Below are 19,233 nucleotides of genomic sequence, written 5' to 3' on the forward strand. Positions count from 1 at the left end.
GAACCCAAATATATATCCTTATGGAATTACAGGTTTAAAAATATTTCCAGTGAATTTTCTGGTACAAGGGAAAAAAAAAAAACCAGAAAAAAATATTAGGCCAGGTACAGTGACTCCTGCCTGTAATCCCAGTACTTTGGGAGGCCAAGATGGGCAGATCACTTGAGGCCAAGAGTTCAAGACCAACGTGGCCAACATGGCGAAAGCCTGTCTCTACTAAAAATACAAAAATTAGCTGGGTGTGGTAGCACATGCCTGTAGTCCCAGCTATTTGGGAAGCTGAGGCAGGAGAATTGCTTGAATCTGTGAGGCAGAGGCTGCAGTGAGCTGAGATCATGCCACTGCCTCCAGGCTGGAGCCTGGGCAACAGATCGAGACTCTGTCTCAAAAAAGAAAAAAGAAAAACAGAAAAATGTTAATGACTCCTGCAAGATGCTTCCTTGTTTGTGAGCCAGTGCTTTTTAGAGGAAACATTATACCTGAATCTATCTTTGTTCCTACTGTATTGTGGCTTAAATAGATGAGGCTTTCGAGACTTAGTGATTCCCTTAAGTATATTTTAACCTTGCTTTTAATTAGCTCTTTGATAGAGTTTAACAGTGGAAGAAATAAAAAGGAATTCTTCTACCTATTCTGACCATCATGAATGTCTTTGAGCAGATCAAAGACTAATCTCCTTGGAATAAACACTTTATTCTTAATCATAACTGTGGTTGGAACTCCAATTTTCATAGATCTACTATAGAAAGGTAAAGCATACCAAATTTTTATCCGTGGTAGACAGGATAACAAACATTATTATGTGATATTTAAGAGAAATTCCTTTGTACTTCCAGTGACTGCTTCCATTTTTAAGGATTCAAATTAGCACTTGTGCAAAATGGGAATCCTATATTTCAATTAAGAGTTGAAATGAAGTTATTTGTGCTATCTACTTTGAAATCCTTGGCATTCAGTAAATCCCAAATGCTTTTTATTTTAAATTTTAACCTCAGATTTCTAAGTATTCTTAAAGGTATACTCTTTATTTGGAGCAGAAAACATTGTATTAGTTAGCTTGTGCTACATTGCAAACCATCTCAAAGCTCAGTGACTTAAAACAGCAGATATTTGTCTATCTTATTTTTTTCTTTCTTTTTCAAAAAATGCTGTTTTCTTTCTTTACTTTAAAAAAAATTTTATTGCTAACTATCACAGAACAGCAGTTATTTGTCATTGCTCATGAGCCCACAGATCACTTAGGCAGTGCTGCTGGCCTCAGCCATGCTCACTCGTGCTTGTGGCCAGCTGTGGGCCAGCTCTGCTGAGCTCAGCTAGACTCTTTTCTCATGCCTGGGAGCAAGCTTGCTACAGTCAGGCTGAGGGGCTTCAGCCGGGACAGTTGGGCTCTCTCCCATGTCATCATTTGTCCTCTGGTAGGCTGGCCCCTGTGGTTCATGTGATGTGGCAGTCTTCCAAGACAGGGAGTGAGAACGAACCAGGCCTCTGGACCCAGTACAGCACCCCGTTCAGCCACATTCTTTTGGGCATAGCATCATCACCAGCCAACCCATATTCAGGACTCAGAGAAATAGGCCAGGTATGGTGGTTCATGCCTGTAAGCCTGGGAAGCCAAGGAGGATGGATCACATGAGGTCAGGAGTTCAAGACAAGTCTGGTCAACATGGTGAAACCCCATCTCTACTAAAAATACACAAAATTAGCCTGGTGTGGTGGCTTGTGCCTGTAATCCCAGCTCCTCAGGTGGGTAAGGCAAGAGAATTGTCTGAACCCAAGAGGCAGAGGTTGCTGTGAGCTGAGATCAAGCCACTGCACTCCAACTTGGGTGATAGAGCCAAACTCTGTCTCAAAAGAAAAAAAAAAAGGATCAGAGAATATATTCCATCTCTTGATGGAAAGAGCTGCAAAATGGCCGATTGTAAGGAGCATGGATACAGAGAGGAGTAAAGAATTAAACATACTGCTTTTTAAATTGTTTCACCACAGACACTTACGTACTATATCACATGCTGTAGCTAGATTTGGCTAAATCTAGACCTGGAGGTTGTGAGAGACTTTGTTAGAATCACCCCTCCTATTAAGCACAAAGTCAGTATTTCTTTGAACCAAGTGAGCTTTGAAATTAAACCTAATTTTTTGTTTACTTTTGTAATGTTTTGAAAGACAAATTTTCACCATCTTCTGATAAGAGAGAATGAAAGTTGGTCAGGCAAATAACTGAAGTCAGTGTGACGCAGCGCTGCTGTTGGTTTGTGTGCTTTTCGGTTTGTGCCTCTCCTTGCCGCTGCTTTTTTAAGTGTAAAGTGAAGACAGAAGCGTCTGTCATCCCTGCCATCAGGATGTGGCACCCCATTCTCAACAGACCACAAGCTTTTCATGAATTTGTTTTTTTTTTTTTTTTGAGAAGGTGGTAGAGGGAAGTGCAGGGAGGTGGGGAATCACAGAGTTGCTTTTCATGAATCTTGATGTGTGTCTAAAATGCCAGAAGTAGCCTTGTGTGTGCCACAGCAGTTCAGCATCGTGAACTTACAAAAGTTAAGCAGGAGGCCAGGCGAGGTGGCTCGTGCCTGTAATCCCAGCACTTTGGGAGGTCGAGGTGGGTGGATCACCTGAGGTCAGGAGTTTGAGACCAGCCTGAGCAACATGGTGAAACCCCTTATCTACTAAAAATACAAAAATTAGCTGGACATGATGGTGGGTGCCTCTAATCCCAACTGCTAGGGAGGCTGATACAGGAGAATTGTTTGAACTAGGGAGTCGGAGGTTGCAGTGAGCAGAGATCACATCATTGCACTCCAGCCTAAGCATAAAGAGTGAAACTCTGTCTCAAAAAAAAAAAAAAAAAAAAAGTTAAGGAGAGACACATGTTAATGAAGAGGCACGGTTTATTGCCTTGTAACTTTTAGGCCTAAGAGCTTGATGCCTTTTGGGGGCGTCTTCTCCTTTATCCTTCTGCATCTGACATCTTTGCCAGCTCTGCTGGCCCTGGCTTCTATTCACTGCTCCTTTGGGAACCATGCTGTCAAGGGCTCCAGCTACCCAGGCACCTCTAGTCCGGTGTCCAGGTCCATGTCTCCTTGTTGGTGCTGGGGCTCTGTCACCCCTCTACACTAACGTCTGAACTAACATCTGCCCCCAGTGAGTCAATCCCCTAATATCCTCATTAGTGGCAGATGGTGCTCCAGAATCTCAAGACTGACCCAAGGTTCAAGTTCATGTTGAAGGCCAGCATAGGCCAGGGTGAGCATCTTCAGTGATAGACAGCTGAAGCCTCTGGTGTCTGCCTTACTGAAGAAAAAGAAAGTCATTCCCCTGTATTTGAAATTGCTTCTGTTTTTACTTTTGGTGAGGATAGCAGTTTAAAGGACACACTCTTAGGGAGTGGAACATTTTTCCATGTAGAATTTTAGGTAGCCACTCTTGAAAATCAGACTAAATAAATAAGTCCCTAAGTGCCTTAAGGCTCATTGCAAAGTGCTTAATTGTGGCTCACTGGGAGGTCAGCAGGTACTCTTCTGTTCTGCCAGTACTCAGCCTCCACATCTTTTCTCTGGCGTTCTCACAAGGATCCCAAGACATTATCTGCCTTGCAGGTGGATTCTCTTCTCCTCCCCTTTGCTTGCCCCTCATCAGCCTCACTACCTGCCCTGCCCAGCCTGATGTAGTGTGGATGCATAGTTTAGTCATATGATTTGATACAAGCATACCTTGTTTTATTGTGCTTCTCAGATACTGTATTTTGTACAAATTGAAGGTTCATGGCAGCTGTGCGTCAGGCAAGTCTATCTGTGCCTTTTTTCCAATACATTGTGCTCATTTTGTTTCTCTGTGTCACATTTTGGTAATTCTTGTGATATTCCAAACTTTATTATTTATTTGTTATGGTGTTCTGTTTCCAGTGATCTTTGATATTACCGTTGTAATTGTTTTGGGGGTCCAGAAACTGTGCCCATATAAGGTGGTGAACATAAATGATAGTATGTGTGATCTGACTACTCCATCAACTGGCTGGTTTTCTCTCTCTCTCTCTCTCTCTCTCTCTCTCTCTCTCTCTCTCTCTCTCTGTTTCTCTGTCTCCCTGTCTCCCTGTCTCCCTGTCTCTCTGTCTCCCTGCCCCAGGCCTCCTTATTCCCTGAGACACAACAATATTGAAATTAGGCCAGTGAATAACCCTACAATAGCCTCTAAGTGTTCAAGTGAAAGGAAGAGTCATATGTCTCTAATTTTAAATCAAATGTTATAAATGATTAAGCTTAGTGACAAAGGCACATCAAAAGCTGAGATAGGCTGAAAGCTAGGCCTCTTGCATCAAACAGCCAAGTTATGCATGCAAATGAAAAGTTCTTAGAGAAAATTAAAAGTACTAATTTAGTGAAAGCATGAATAAGAAAGCTACACAGCCTTATTGATTATACGGAGAAAGGTTTAGTGATCTGAATAGAAGATTAAACCAACCGTAACATCCTCTTAACCCAAAGCCCTCATCCACAGCAAGGCCTTAATCCTCTTTGATTTTATGAAGGCTGAGAGAGGTTAGGAAGCTACAGAAGAAAAGTTTGAGGCTAGTAGAATTGGCATATGGTTTAAGAAAATAAGCAATCTGCATAACATAAAAGTACAAAGTGAAGTATCAAGTGCTAATGTAGAAGCTGTGGCAAGTTATCAGAAGATCTAGCTAAAGTAATTGGTGAAAGCAACTATATTAAACAACAGATTTTCCATGTAGACAAAACAAAATGCTATTGGAAGAAGATGCCATCTAGGACTTTCATAGCTAGAGAGGAGAAGTCAGTGCCTGGCTTCAGAGCTCCAAAAGATAGGTTAATTTTCTTCTTGGGGCTAATGTAGCTGGTAACTTTAAGTTGAATCCGTTGCTCATTAACCATTCCAAAAAAATCCAAGGACCATTACGAATTATGTTAAATCTACTTTGCCATGTGCTCTATAAATGGAACAACAAAGCCTGGATGACAACATGTCTATTGACATCATGGTTTACTGAATATTTTAAGCCCATTATTGAGACCTACTGCTCAGAGAAAAAGATTCCTTTCAAAATATTATTGGCCGGGAACAGTGGCTCATGCTTGTAACCCCAGCACTTTGGGAGGCCAAAGCAGGCAGATCACTTGAGGTCAGGAATTCAGGACCAGCCTGGCCAAACATGGCAAAACTCTGGCTCTACTAAAAATACAAAAATTAGCCAGGCATGGTGTTGCACATATGTAAGTCCAGCTTACATTCTTCAAAAAAGAAAATCCAGCCATTAGAAAAATGGGCAGAATAAGCAGCAGGAAAAATATGAGTTTTGTGGGTATAAAGTTGTCAAAATATTAAAGGAAAATGTAAGCCGTTTTATCTTAGAGAGAGTGATTTAGACATTCATCTAGACAAGAAATACTGTGATTTACACAAAAATAATACCATCTGATCTTGATACTTTAATGATTAGATGGTTTGTTTGTTTATTTATTTATTTATTTATTTATTTATTTATTTATTTTTTGAGACGGAGTTTCGCTCTTGTTGCCCAGGCTGGAGTGCAATGGCGCGATCTCGGCTCACCGCAACCTCCGCCTCCTGGGCTCAGGCAATTCTCCTGCCTCAGCCTCCTGAGTAGCTGGGATTACAGGCACATGCCACCATGCCCAGCTAATTTTTGTATTTTTCGTAGAGACGGGGTTTCACCATGTTGACCAGGATGGTCTCGATCTCTTGACCTCGTGATCTGCCTGCCTCAGCCTCCCAAAGTGCTGGGATTACAGGCTTGAGCCACCGCGCCCGGCTGATTAGATGGTTTATTAATATCATTCTAGACTTTCAAATAGTTTGCTCCTGTAAATGTTACTAAACTATATTATCATGTTGCTTTCAACTTACTGAATAGTAATTTTTTTAGTCTGGAATTTGTTGAATTTTAAATAAGTGACCCAACTTAAAACTATCTTAACGATTTATTAAATATTCTGGACATAATACAAAATACATTCCTATGTTACTTATAGACATGAGCATCTCTGTTTAATACATATGTTCTTGGGGTACAAGAGTGTTAAGGGTTAAACTTAACATTGTTTTGATTTAATCTTGGAAGAGGAAGGGCCTGGTTGAAAAGAGAGGAAAGGGAATCCAGGTGAAGGTGTGAAGACAAAGGTAGAGCCAACCATCCAGAACAGTTGCCTCATTTGGAACCTGATTCCCAGACAAGGAGGCCCTTCTCTCAGCTGAGATGTGACTGACTGTTTTCAAACAAAACACCCTAAGAGATCGTGGAAGTGTTGACAATTTCCTAGTTTATTAGTTGAGTTTTAGTATGGGTCCAATCTGTGCCAAGTAAACTATATGCTGATGTTATCTTCCAAAGGAAATAATACTGTGTTCAAAATACTGGCGTCTAAGTAGCTTCGATTTTGACTTTGGGCTAGTTTAAGTATTCTAAAGCTGTATGAAATTAACATTAGACGTTTTCAGGTTAAATACTTGGTTGGAAGAGACAAGCTTTAAGATTTTCTCCTCACAACAGAGTTCTCTGATGTCTGAAATGTGCCCTTCTTTTCAGGAGCACTGGAAGAGCACATGCCACTAGGTCCTTTGAGCCACCTACACATTTGTTACCTAAGATGCTGTGATTGATCTGAAGAGTTTTAGAATGTGTCAGCATTCGGTTCTTCTTTAGATCAAAAATACCCTAACACACTGGCAGTTGGCAGGTTTACTTTGTGATTGTACGAATGAAGCCTGTAAGCATGAAATGGTGCTGCATGACGCCTTGATCTCCAGGTGCCTTGACCTTTATCACCATGTGTTTGGAGGTGGAGGAAAAAAATCCTTGAACAGAGTTAATGTAATGCTTAGCAGGAAGTTGGCCTCTTGTTTATTGCAATGGTTTTGGCTTCATCCTCTTTATCAGACTGTATCCATAAACATTCGGATTTAAGTAATACGGAATATAGTCAACACACTTCAATAACATACTGGTCGTTCATGTCTAAAGATCATCATTGGAAGCATCCACTGATTCTTTTAGATGAAGAATTCATGACAAAATGGCATCTATCCTGTGATCTGCCCAGAAAACACTGTCTGGAGAGAAGAGTTCTCAGTAGGGTAGGGAGGAAGGCAGGCTTAGGGCATAACCTGAGATAGGCATATTCAGGGAACATGAGGATGACAGCTCACTGGGATGCAGGCTCTGGGTTGGAGAGTCATAAGCACTAACATCAGTTGAATCTGGATTTGAGGTAACCATGGTGGGTTCTGAGCATAGGAGCACTGGGATGCAGGTGGCTCCTTGGGAGAGGTAGCTGGGGGTCAGCACACTGGAGGTGGAGGAGTGGGAGGCAAGACTCCACTACTCCTGTGAGAACAGGCTGACTGCTGTGTGAAAGATGGGACCCAGACCGTGGTAGGCATGCCAAGGGTGACAAATGAGGATGGCAAACGCCATATACAGGAATTATTGTTCACTTCTTCAAAAACAAACAGAGACATCATTAACACACCTAAAGGAATGAACAACAGCCAGGTGTGGTGGTGCACACCTGTAGTCCCAGCTGCTTGGGGAACTGAGGTGGGAGGATCACTTGAGCCCAGAAGTTTGAGGCTGCAGTGAGCTGTGATCACACCACTGCACTCCACCCTGGATGACAAAACCCTGTCTCAAAAAAAAAAAAAAAAAAAAAAAAGTGGGGGGGGAATAATCTTTAAAATATTCTCAAATATCTATCTTTTAGTTTGAGTTAGGTTTTAAATAAGTCTACACATTTTAATTGTTTGATAGACCTCTAAAATCTCTTTAATCATAAGTTTGTCCTTCCTTTCTATTTTTTACCCCTTGCAAATTATTTGTAGAAGAAAGTGAGTCATTTCTCTATGGAGTTCCTTGTCATCTTGACTTTGCTGAATGATGCTCAATATGTTCCTGTGTTCTCTGTATTTTCTGTCAATTGGTAGGTGGATCTAGAGGACTGATCCAATTGTGTTAGCCTGAAGACTTGTTTCTATCCAGTTCACGTACAAAATAGCATTAATCTCAATGTGATGCTAGGTCCTCTTATTTGTTCGGATGAATGAAGATCAACCACTAGTTTTCTTTTAATCATATGTAATAGTGTATATAGATCTTGTGTAGAGTTGGACAGGTTCTAACAAATATATATGCCTGTGGTAACCAATGCCCAGAGTCTTGCCATTCCCCTAAAAAGTTTTCCCACTTCCGATTGCATTCAGTCCTCCTCTTTCCCTAGAAGCAACCGCTATTCTGATTTTGCCTCTGGTCTCTGACCAGTTTTACTTTTGTTGTTGTTGTTGCGGCATTTTCTGCATCAGTAATTTTAATAGAGAAAAACAGGCTTCCGAGGGAAGATAACCAAGCCTACTGGTCTGCAGTCCTGTAAACAAAGCCACGTGATGTTTGGCTGAGGGTGAGGATAGCCACTGTGGAGAGCTCCTTGTCTTCCATATGATTCAACTGCTCTCCATGTTAGGCAAAGATAAGCCTTGCCCATCCTTTTCCCTTTAGGAGGGATCTATCCACTGAGGCAAGGGCCAAACTCCCATTTTTCACGAGATGGTTTTACTTTGAGCTCCATTTTCTTGTCAAGATCGTGTACCAGCCATGCCTGGTGAGACTTTGTTTACTGCAAGGTTTCCCACAGCCAGCCTGTTCACACACAACAGGGCATTTTTCCTCCTGAAAGGAGACCGTGGCTCTGGAGATGACATACAGCTGTGCAGGTTCCACCCTGTTCTCTTGGGCTGCAAGAGAAGACCCATGTCCCTTTCTTGGGTGAACTTTCATGTGCTGCTGAAGATCATCTTTCCATGTAAATACTTTCTGGCATACTGCGCGTGTCATTACTATTTCCTTCTCAGGAGTTTCAGGTTTCAGAAGCCTGTGGCCAGGCCCATGAGGGCTGCACGATATATGTCAGAGGGACAGGTGCTTTGACATATATACAGTGGGTGCTTCCTGATCCACCTGGGCACACTTGAGCAGCGGGTCACTTGTGTGCTGGCCCTGGTAGATGTCCAGCTGCTGATGCTTCTTAAAGATCTTCTCACGGCCTTCAAGTCATATACCTGTTGTTTTTGTGCATTTTCATGTTTGTGTTGAAAATGCTTCTTCAAGTTTATTTTGTGTTGAATTTTTGGTTATAGCCACCAGCTGCACAGGTTTTCTCCAGTGTGAATGAGGACTCGGGGACTCAGGTGGTAGTCCCTGACAAAGTCCTTGTCATGCCCTTCATTACCACAAACAAATGGTCTCCCCACTTGTATAGGTCCTTGCATAGGTCTGGATTGCAGGTCTTGTGGTAACTGGCACTGCATTGGGGAAGGAGCAGATGAACCTCCTGGGAAGTGCTATGGTCGGGGTGTGACGGTCCCCCTGGTCTCGAGGGTCAAGGAAGACACTGCCTCCAGGGCACCCTACCTATGCTTCCCACCACCCAGTTTTACTTGTTTTGACCTTAAAACTATGGAAACATATGGTATCAACATTTAGTCTTCATGTATTTTGGGTTAAGGGTGTGAACATTTTTTTTTTTTTTTTAAATGGAGTTTCGCTCTTGTTGCCCAGGCTGGAGTGCAATGGCACGATCTCGGCTCACCGCAACCTCTGCCTCCTGGGTTCAGGCAATTCTCCTGCCTCAGCCTCCTGAGTAGCTGGGATTACAGGCACATGCCACCACGCCCAGCTAATTTTTTGTATTTTTTAGTAGAGACGGGGTTTCACCATGTTGACCAGGATAGTCTCGATCTCTTGACCTCGTGATCCGCCCGCCTTGGCCTCCCAAAGTGCTGGGATTACAGGCTTGAGCCACTGCGCCCGGCCAAGGGTGTGAACATTTATTTAGCACCTACTGTATGCCAGAATCTACATTGCCATTAAAAATATAAAAATGGATCAGGTGCAGTGGCTCATGCCTGTAGTACCAGCACCTTGGGGCGCTGAGGTAGGAAGATCGCTTGAGCCTGGGAAGTCGAGGCTGCTATGAGCCATGATTGCACCACTGCACTCCGGCCTGGGCCACAGAGCGAGACCACGTCTTAAAAAAATAATAAATGAGGCCAGGTGTGGTGGCTCACACCTGTAATCCCAGCAATTTGGGAGGCCAAGGCAGGCATATCACTTGAGGTCAGGAATTCGAGACCAGCCTGGCCAACATGGTGAAACCTTGTCTTTAATAAAAATACAAAAATTAGCCAGGCATGGTGGTGTGTGCCTGTAATATCAGGTACTTGAGAGGCTGAGGCAGGAGAATCGCCTGAACCCGGGAGGTGGAGGTTGCAGTGAGCTGAGATTGTGCTACTGCATTCCCGCCTGAGTGACAGAGTGAGACTCCATCTCAGAAATAAGAAATATAAAAATGATTGTCATAGAGTTGGCAGTGGGGACAATAAGCTGGTCATGAGTAAACTATAGAGACAGAGCACGGTGATCACCCGCGGAGTTCCCAGGTGTCCTAGGGATGCAGGAGATGGAGAGTCCTGGCACCCAGAGGCCCTGAGAGTGTGGGAGCGGGAGCCGTAGTGCTCCCATTGTTTTTCTTCGGTCATAAACCCAAATATTAAACTTTGGCTATTTTGGTCGTTTCTCATTTTCCTGCATGTGCACAGGATTTCCTCATCACCCTGTGCATGTTCTAATGAAACAGGGCCCCAGAGACATGGTGTGGGCTGATTTCCTCCCAGGGCAGAAGACAATTGCCATGCTGTGCTCCCCGTGTGCACGGCACCCCTCCCCATGCCACTCCTCCATGAGCCTCTTCCCACTCACAGCCACCGCCTTCCTCTTGGCCCAGACAATCAACCACAAAGTGCACACAATTTGTTTTTACCAAGAAACATAGTTAACAGTTCTGTTTTCTTTCTATGTCATTATGTAATGAACATTTTCATATTATTAAAATGATTCGAAATCCTGACTCTTAGGTACTGCATAACTTACCTTATATCATCATACTATATGCGACTATATATAGTATGTATATGATGTGCATATATGATATGCTATATAATGTGTATCTGTATAGAATATACATATATGTTATCTACTATATACCTATGTGTACATATATGTATATATTTGTCCAGTTTTTCCAGTTAATTTTATGAGGTCAGTTAGGAAATAGTGTTAAATTAAAAAAATTAAGTTCTCATGGAACACAAAAGGTAAAATTACTAAAATTACTCTATTTTTTCTTTTCGTTTTTCCATAGAACCATCCGGGTATGGCTGAAAAGAGACAGTGGTCAATACTGGCCCAGCATTTACCACACAATGGCCTGTAAGTAGCTGAACTGTCCCATTTGAGAGAAATGTCTCTAATGTTTTTGATGATTTAAATTTTAAAATGTTGTCTAGGCATGGTGGCTCACACCTGTAATCCCAGCACTTTGAGAGGCCAAGGTGGGTGGATCACCTGAGGTCAGGACTTCAAGACCAGCCTGGCCAACATGCCAAAAGCCTGTCTCTACTAAAAATACAGAATTAGCTGGGAGTGGTGGTGGATACCTGTAATCCTGGCTACTTGGGAGGCTGAGGCAGGAGAATCACTTAAACCCAGAGGCGGATGTTGCAGTGAGCTGAGGTCATGCCACTGCACTCCAGCCTCAGTGACAGAATGAGACTTCATCTCAAAATAAATAAATAAATAAATAAAAATAATTAACTAAATAAATACATTTCAAAATGTCTTATGAAATATTGCTACTAGTTTTCAACCTGAGTTTCTTAGTTGCCCAATACCTCTGACAGGCTGTAATAAACTACAGGAAAAGTCCTTTCCTTTTGCAAAGGAAGTTGAGTATATGGCTTAACTGAAGTCAACTTTAACAAAACTGAAAAAAAAAATAGGAAAATGCATGTTCTTTTTTTTGTCTTAATTTGGCCAACTTATATTAATGTTAGTAGCAACTTTGTCCTTTGTAGTAGCTGATATCTGCACTAAGAAAGGACTGTGTGCCCTCTATGGCTTCACGACTGTCTTTGCCCCACCTTCCCACAAACTCTGGACATACTGAGAGACAAGGTCCAAGGTACAACACATTCTAAATAGAGAATTTTCTCAGCAGTCAGGTTTGTTCTATAAATAATTCTGGAAGATGGGTTGGACAGAGTGGCTCAGCCCGTAATCCCAGCACTTTGGGAGGCTGAGGCGAGCAGATCACAGGGTCAGGAGTTTGAGACCAGCCTGACCAACATGGAGAAACCCCATCTCTACTAAAAATACAAAAATTAGCCAGGCGTGGTGACACGTGGCTGTAGTCCTAGCTGCTTGGGAGGCTGAAGCAGGAAAATTGCTTGAACCCGGGAGGTGGATGTTGTGGTGAGCCGAGATCGTGCTGCTGCACTCCATCATGGGCAACAGAGCCAGACTCCATCTTAAAAAAAAAAAAAAATCTGGAAGATGAAGCTTCTGCTCTGTGACTTTAAAGCCCCCCTGGGATGTAGTGACATAAGAAGACACATAAACTTTAGCCCTTCATGTGAATCTAAGCAGCGTCACCATCCTTGTCTGCCACTTCTTTTCTTCAACCTTTCTGGAAAAGAAAGCCCTGCAGAGAATGCCTGGATGTCACCGCAGTTCAGACGGCAAGTGAACTCCCGCCATGCCAAGTAACCAGCCAGACAGAAGGCTTCCGTAGCTGCTAATTTCCTTGAGGCTTGGTTCTTAATGAGTGATTTTCCTCAGTTAAGGGTTGTTTTTTTTTTTTTTGAAACGGAGTTTCGCTCTTGTTACCCAGGCTGGAGTGCAATGGCGCAATCTTGGCTCACTGAAACCTCTGCCTTCTGAGTTCAGGCAATTCTCCTGCCTCAGCCTCCTGAGTAGCTGGGATGACAGGCACACGCCACCATACCCAGCTAATTTTTTGTATTTTTAGTAGAGATGGGGTTTCACCATGTTGACCAGGCTGGTCTCGATCTCTTGACCTCGTGATCCACCCACCTCAGCCTCCCAAAGTGCTGGGATTACAGGCGTGAGCCACCGTGCCCGGCCCATTTAAGGGTTTTAATACACAGAGGACCCCCTAAGGAAAAAAAAGGCTTTAATGCATGTTTGATGGTTTGTTACTGAAGACCATTATAAAGTTTTCCAAAGAAGAGCTCTTGACAGTGGTTGCAGATGCTGTCGATGCTGTTGACCGCTTTCTTAAGAGGTATTCCAGGGCTATGGAGTTTGTTATAAAGACAGCAGCCAGTTTTTCAACAAACTATATCTCATCAGCTTGAGTCATTCTTTCGGGCAACTCTGTCCTCTGATAGCACATTCTCCTTTGCACATATATTCCATTGTGCATGCAGCATTAAGATTCTGTAATAATTTTCATAAAAAGTTAGTCATTTATTGGGTTTTTTTTTAATTTTTCTGTCTTCTACCTATGCCTGGGCAGGCTGGCTAGCTTAGCTGTCTTGGTAATCATTCAATGAAATTGAGAGGTTGGGGACCCTGGTATGAAGATAACTATTATGAAAGGAATAGTAAAGCTTTATAATACATAGGACATTTGAAGACTTCTTGAACATCTGATCATAATTTATTATGCCAAGCAGAGGCATCTCTTCTGTTGCCTATGTCTGCATGTACTGTGGATGCATAGCCTTGGTTCTCACACTAAATTCTCACCTTGAGATATGAAGTGACTGATGTCTTAGTGAAGATGCTTGTGGAACCTGTCTGATAAATTTACTTTGGGAATTTTGGCAGCAGGGCAGAGGTGGATGGGACATCCTGGGCCTCTGAGCCCAGCTGATACTCAACCTATTCCAGTCTCCCAAAAAGACTTCTGTTAGGTTAATTCTTTGCTTTTCAGTGACCCAGAGATAGATCTGCTAGATGGAAGGAGCAACGGTGAATGTATATCAGTGCTGGGAAATGTTTAGTCATCATTGTGGAAAATTTTGTTAATACTATGGCTCTTATGCTTCCCACCCTTCCCTTCCTCCATCATTAGTGTTTTGGTCATAGCGTAATCTCCCCAAGTCCTTAACCTTGAAGTTCATACTCATTAGAATAGAGACAGAGACTGAGATGGATTTTGTCCTTTATTTATTTCAGTTACTCCTTGGCTTGCATTTCCCCCAAATATTTAGTACAACTTTGTAGTTAATTTCTCTCCCAGGGCACCAAAACCTTAGCAGTAGAAATGTGCGTGCTCTCTTGGCTGTTAGCTCTTGGGCAAGTGGCAGTGGATCTCTCTGTCCCCAGCCCTTTCTAACTTGGCTTAACTGTCATCTCCTCAAGGAGCTTCTAACTCAGGAAGGAGGAACTTGAAAGAACCGACACAGCTTCTCCGCAGTGGATAGTCAACACCTGCATGTTTGTATCTACACATGTTCAGTGTTACTTCTAGATGCTTCTTTATTGCTACTATTTGGACCTGTATCTACTGATAAAACTGCAGGTACACCACAAGAAGAAAACAGAGGGAATGAATTATGAGAAATAACTGCTTGTCTGTTTTAGAATGACTTTTTATTTCAAAATTAAATTCAGAATACAAAGAGAAGAATGCCATGTTGGTTCTAAAAGCTATCTGCAGGATGTCTTAATGGTTATCCACTAATTTAAACATTTTCCTGTGACTTGACAAGAGTGATTAATAAGCCAAGCCTTAGTATGTTGCCATATGCAGTGCAGTTATGTTCTATAACATTACCTCACATAAAAAAATAACTTTCAGATCTGTTTACCTGAAGAAAAATGGTAACTCTTGGCTTCTGTCTCTACTGTGTACTTCATGCCTTTTTCTGGTAATATCATTTTATGAAACCATCATAACAGCTATGCAAGGCAGATAATATTTTTACCATTTTGTGAACAAGCAAGCTGAGGTCAGAAGGGTTAAGTCGATTGCTTGTCATTGAAATTCCAATACATGCTCATCTGTGACTCCAAACCTATGCTTTCCACCACAGTGATGGGGAAGTCCACAAACTTTTTATGCAAAGGGCCAGACAGTAAACATTTGGACTGTGTGGGCCAATCTCTGTGGCAGTTACTCAAGTCTCCCTTCCTAGCATGCAAGCAGTCATAAGCAAGACATAAATATGGCATGTGAGCAATCCTAAGTTACACATAAATGTAGCATGCAAGGAATCATAAATGAAAGGTCCTGACTATGTTCCAAAGGGGGAAAAACTATTAACAAAATATACTTCTGGATTTAGTGTGATCCACAGTTTTGAACATTTGATTCTGGACTGCAGTGATTGCTTTTTAAAAGTTCACTGATGTGGCTGGGCACAGTCGCTCATGCCTGTAATCCCAGCACTCTGGGAAGCCAAGGTGGGCTGATCACTTGAGGTCAGAGTTCAACACTGGCCTGGCCAACATCATGAAACCCTGTCTCTATTAAAAATACAAGAATTAACCAGGTGCCTATAATCCCAGCTACTTGGGAGACTGAGGCAGAACAATCGCTTGAACCCAGGAGGCAGAGGTTGCAGTGAGCTAAGATCGCACCACTGCACTCCAGCCTGACTGACAAAACGAGACCCCATCTCAAAAAAAAAAAAAAAAAAAAAAGCTAACTGATTTCAAAGATGATTTCTGTTTTGCTTTATATCCAACCCCTTTCCTTCTGCATTAAATTTATAGTGCTTATCTCAATTAGAAACCGCCTTTCTAGAGAGAGAGCTAGGATATCACTGTATAATACCAAGTAAGGGAAACCTTTTCTTTCTTTTTTCAAATGTAAAAATTGTCTAGCTTGATAAAATTACCCAGCACTTTATAATTTTTACACAAAAGAGGGATTTTATATATTTATGTCATTTGTATAGGGTTGGGTGTTAAAAACATAGAAAAAAACTTAAAACCAATGCATTTAGTATCAGCTAAAAAGCAAACAAAATGATGGCAGTGAATCTCTGAACTCATCAAAGCATGATTTGATTTGTCAAAGATAAGTGTATGCACGGTTATTAAAGAGCATTTTGATTGTATACAGATATGTATATATATCTTTGTGGTCATAATTCTTAAACATGATCACTCTTTTAATCTTAAACATCGATATGGTGGATAAAGGTATACAGGCTCATAGTCAATTCTAATTGTTTTGTACACAATTCCAGTACCTACCTTTCAGAGCCAACTACGTAGTTCTTGGATGCAACTGAAACAGTCTCTATGGTCTGCTTATGTAGTTAGCTATGTTTTACTTTGGGGTAAAATCCAGTATTATAGTTTACTTTTTTCCTTTGGCAAGGATATCAGCCTACTAGAGAGAGAGAACTTTAAACTATATTCAAATGGTGACTTCATTTAAAGACATTTTTTTCTTTTACCTTTGTTTTTTGAGGTGGGAGTCTCGCTGTGTTGCCCAGGCTGGTCTCAACTCCTGGCCTCAAGCAGTCCTCCTGCCTCAGCCTCCCAAAGTGCTGAGATTACAGGCATGAACCACCACATCCAACCGCCTTTTACAAGAAGTTTTGTTCCAAAGTAAATTCAAATTTGTTTTGTTTGTTTTTCCCTGGCATACCTTTTCTTGTTTCAGTTCTTCCATTGCTAACTAAAATTCCTTAGGCTGAAGCAAACCCAAACATTTTTTTTCCCAAATGTTACAATTTATAAATCACTTTAATTCTAATTTTTGGTAAAAGAAACAATTTAGAGTTTCTCCTTTCTGAAACTCATTCTTTAGACTGTGATTTCTGAAAGAGGGTAGGTAGAACATGGAAGGAGTGTTTACATGCGGAGAGGCAGCTGTTCTTCCAGTCACGTGAGACTGCCGTGGACAGGAAAATCTGTCTGTACCTCACAACTCCATTTACTACAAACAGGGTTTGTGTGTATCATTGCAAAAGGGAGCATTTTTTTGACCACTGGGGGGAAAAAGTAATCCCAAGGTGGCTTTCCCAGCTTGCTCACATATGCCATAGAATGGGAATTCTGGTGCTGGGAACCCATCTTTGCACAGATTCCAGCTACTCTTTGACATTTGATGGGAAGGTTGGCAGGGGTGGGATGACCTCCTGAGGGTTTGGGCAGCAGATCACATACTGTAAGTGCTTGTCCCCAAGGCTTGCCAAGCTACAGGTAGGCCTTTAGGTCAGATGAAACTTCACACTGGCTTGCTTCACCCAACATTATTGAAATCATGAGAAGATTTGTGAAATTAAGATTTTAAACTAAGATGAGAGAACTTTAATAACAGTTTCAATTTACGTACTTTTTATAAAACATTTTTAGCCTCTTTCCGTGAACCTAAATTATGTCGTTCTTAATCATAATGTACTTTGAAGAATGACTTAAAGTGCTTAGTTTTACTTGTAATATGGTCTTTGTCTTTCTGGCAGCTCCTTGCTCTGCTATGGCTTACCATCATGACAGCAGACGGATATTTGTGGGCCAGGATAATGGAGCTGTAATGGTAGGTAACTTTTAGAATGCATTTATTATATTTTTTATATTATATTCTTTATATTGACCTCTCATGTATCATGTTGACTAGTTAACTTTGGATTAATAATGGATGCTTGATTGTTTGGCATGAAAAATGTTTAATTTAGGCCAGGCATGGTGGCTTACATCTGTTATCCTAGCATGTTGGGAGGCTGAGGTGGGCAGATCGCTTGAGCCCAGGAGTTTGAGACCAGCCTGGGCAACATGGTGAGATGTCATCTCTACAAAAAATCAAAAAAATTAGTTGTTGGTGGTGCATACCTGTGGTCCCAGCCACTGAGGTGGGAGGATTGCCTGAAGCCAGGAGGTCAAGGCTGCAGCTAGCTGAGATTGCACCACTGTACTTCAGCCTGGGCAACAGAGGGAAACCATGTTTAAAAAATAAAAAGAAAGCCGGGCGCGGTGGCTCAAGCCTGTAATCCCAGCACTTTGGGAGGCTGAGGTGGGTGGATCACAAGGTCAAGAGATCGAGACCATCCTGGTCAACATGGTGAAACCCCGTCTCTACTAAAAATACAAAAATTAGCTGGGCATGGTGGTGCACGCCTGTAGTCCCAGCTACTTGGGAGGCTGAGGCAGGAGAATTGCTTGAACCCAGGAGACGGAGGTTGCGGTGAGCCGAGATCGCGCCATTGCACTCCAGCCTGGATAACAAGAGTGAAACTCCGTCTCAAAAAATAAAAAAAGAAAAAGTTTAATTCAGTATAGACATTAGGTCATAAATTGATTAAATTAAACTATTGCTTAATTTCAAACTAATTCCATGGAGCTCAGAATGCTGTCATAATTGATGGCTGGATGCAGTGGCTGACTCACGGATCATAGCCTTCATAGAGTGATTATGTCACCTACAGCAGCCCCCATCCCTCAGCTGTGATGGTGGAGAGCCTCTGCCACTCTGTGTGTATGTGTGTGTGTGTGTGTGTGTGTGTGTGTGTGTGTGTGCGTGCGTGTGGCCATTCAGACAGCAACTCACAGAATTCTTTAAGGCAATATTTCCCGAACTATCTTTGGCAAAGGACCTGGTATTTAAATTTCTAGTCTATTAGAGACTGGCATTTTTGTTGGTCAAATTGTATACGTATATTTATTTTTTCTTAATTGAAATATAACTTATATAACATAATTATATTTATGATTTAAAGTATTTAATTCAGTGGTTTTGTAGTGTATTCATAAGATTGTGCAACCATTACCATTCTCTAATTCCAGAATATTTCCATCACTCCTCCCTGCAAAAAAAAAATCTCATATGCATTAGCAGTCACTCTCCATTGCTCCTTCCCCCAGCTCCTGGAAATCACTAATTTACTGAATCCAGGGATTTGCCTACTTTAGATACTTTATATTAAATAGACTTACACAATATGTGTGGCCTTTTATGTCTGTCTTTCACTTAGCATAATGTTTTCAAGGTTCATGCTTATTTGAATTAATTAATTCTTTCTGCAGTGGAATAGTATTCCATACTGCACTTGGCTTATCCATTTATTAGTTGATAGACATTTGGGTTGTTTTCACTGTCTGTCATGAATAAAGTTGCTATGAAACTGCATGTATATGTTTTTGTATGAACATATTTTTTTTCAATTGTGTATATATACCTAAGAGTGGAATTGCTGGGTCATGCAGTAACTATATTGACCTTTTAAGCAACTACCAAACTGTTTTCCATAGTGGCTGCACCATTTACCTTCCCACCAGCAGCATACAAGGGTTCCTTGCCAACACTTGTTATTTTCTGCGTTTCGCTTTGCTTTGTTTTTGTTATGGTCATCCTAGTGGGTGTGAAATGGTATCAGACTGTGGTTTTGATTTGC

At 41.7% G+C, this 19,233-nt stretch overlaps 1 protein-coding gene across 2 annotated transcripts in view; it reads left to right on the forward strand.

Annotated features, from left to right (window-relative positions):
* Positions 1-19,233, forward strand: part of WDFY1 (WD repeat and FYVE domain containing 1) — a 70,458-nt gene that overhangs the window by 15,311 nt on the left and 35,914 nt on the right. For both annotated transcript variants that reach the window (XM_010336239.3, XM_003925475.3), the window contains exons 2-3: positions 11,223-11,290; positions 17,308-17,381. In XM_010336239.3, the coding sequence (XP_010334541.1) occupies positions 11,223-11,290; positions 17,308-17,381 (142 nt within the window). The remainder of the gene's footprint in view (positions 1-11,222; positions 11,291-17,307; positions 17,382-19,233) is intronic.

Source organism: Saimiri boliviensis, chromosome 5 (genome assembly GCF_048565385.1).
Source record: "Saimiri boliviensis isolate mSaiBol1 chromosome 5, mSaiBol1.pri, whole genome shotgun sequence".
Lineage (NCBI taxonomy): Eukaryota > Metazoa > Chordata > Mammalia > Primates > Cebidae > Saimiri > Saimiri boliviensis.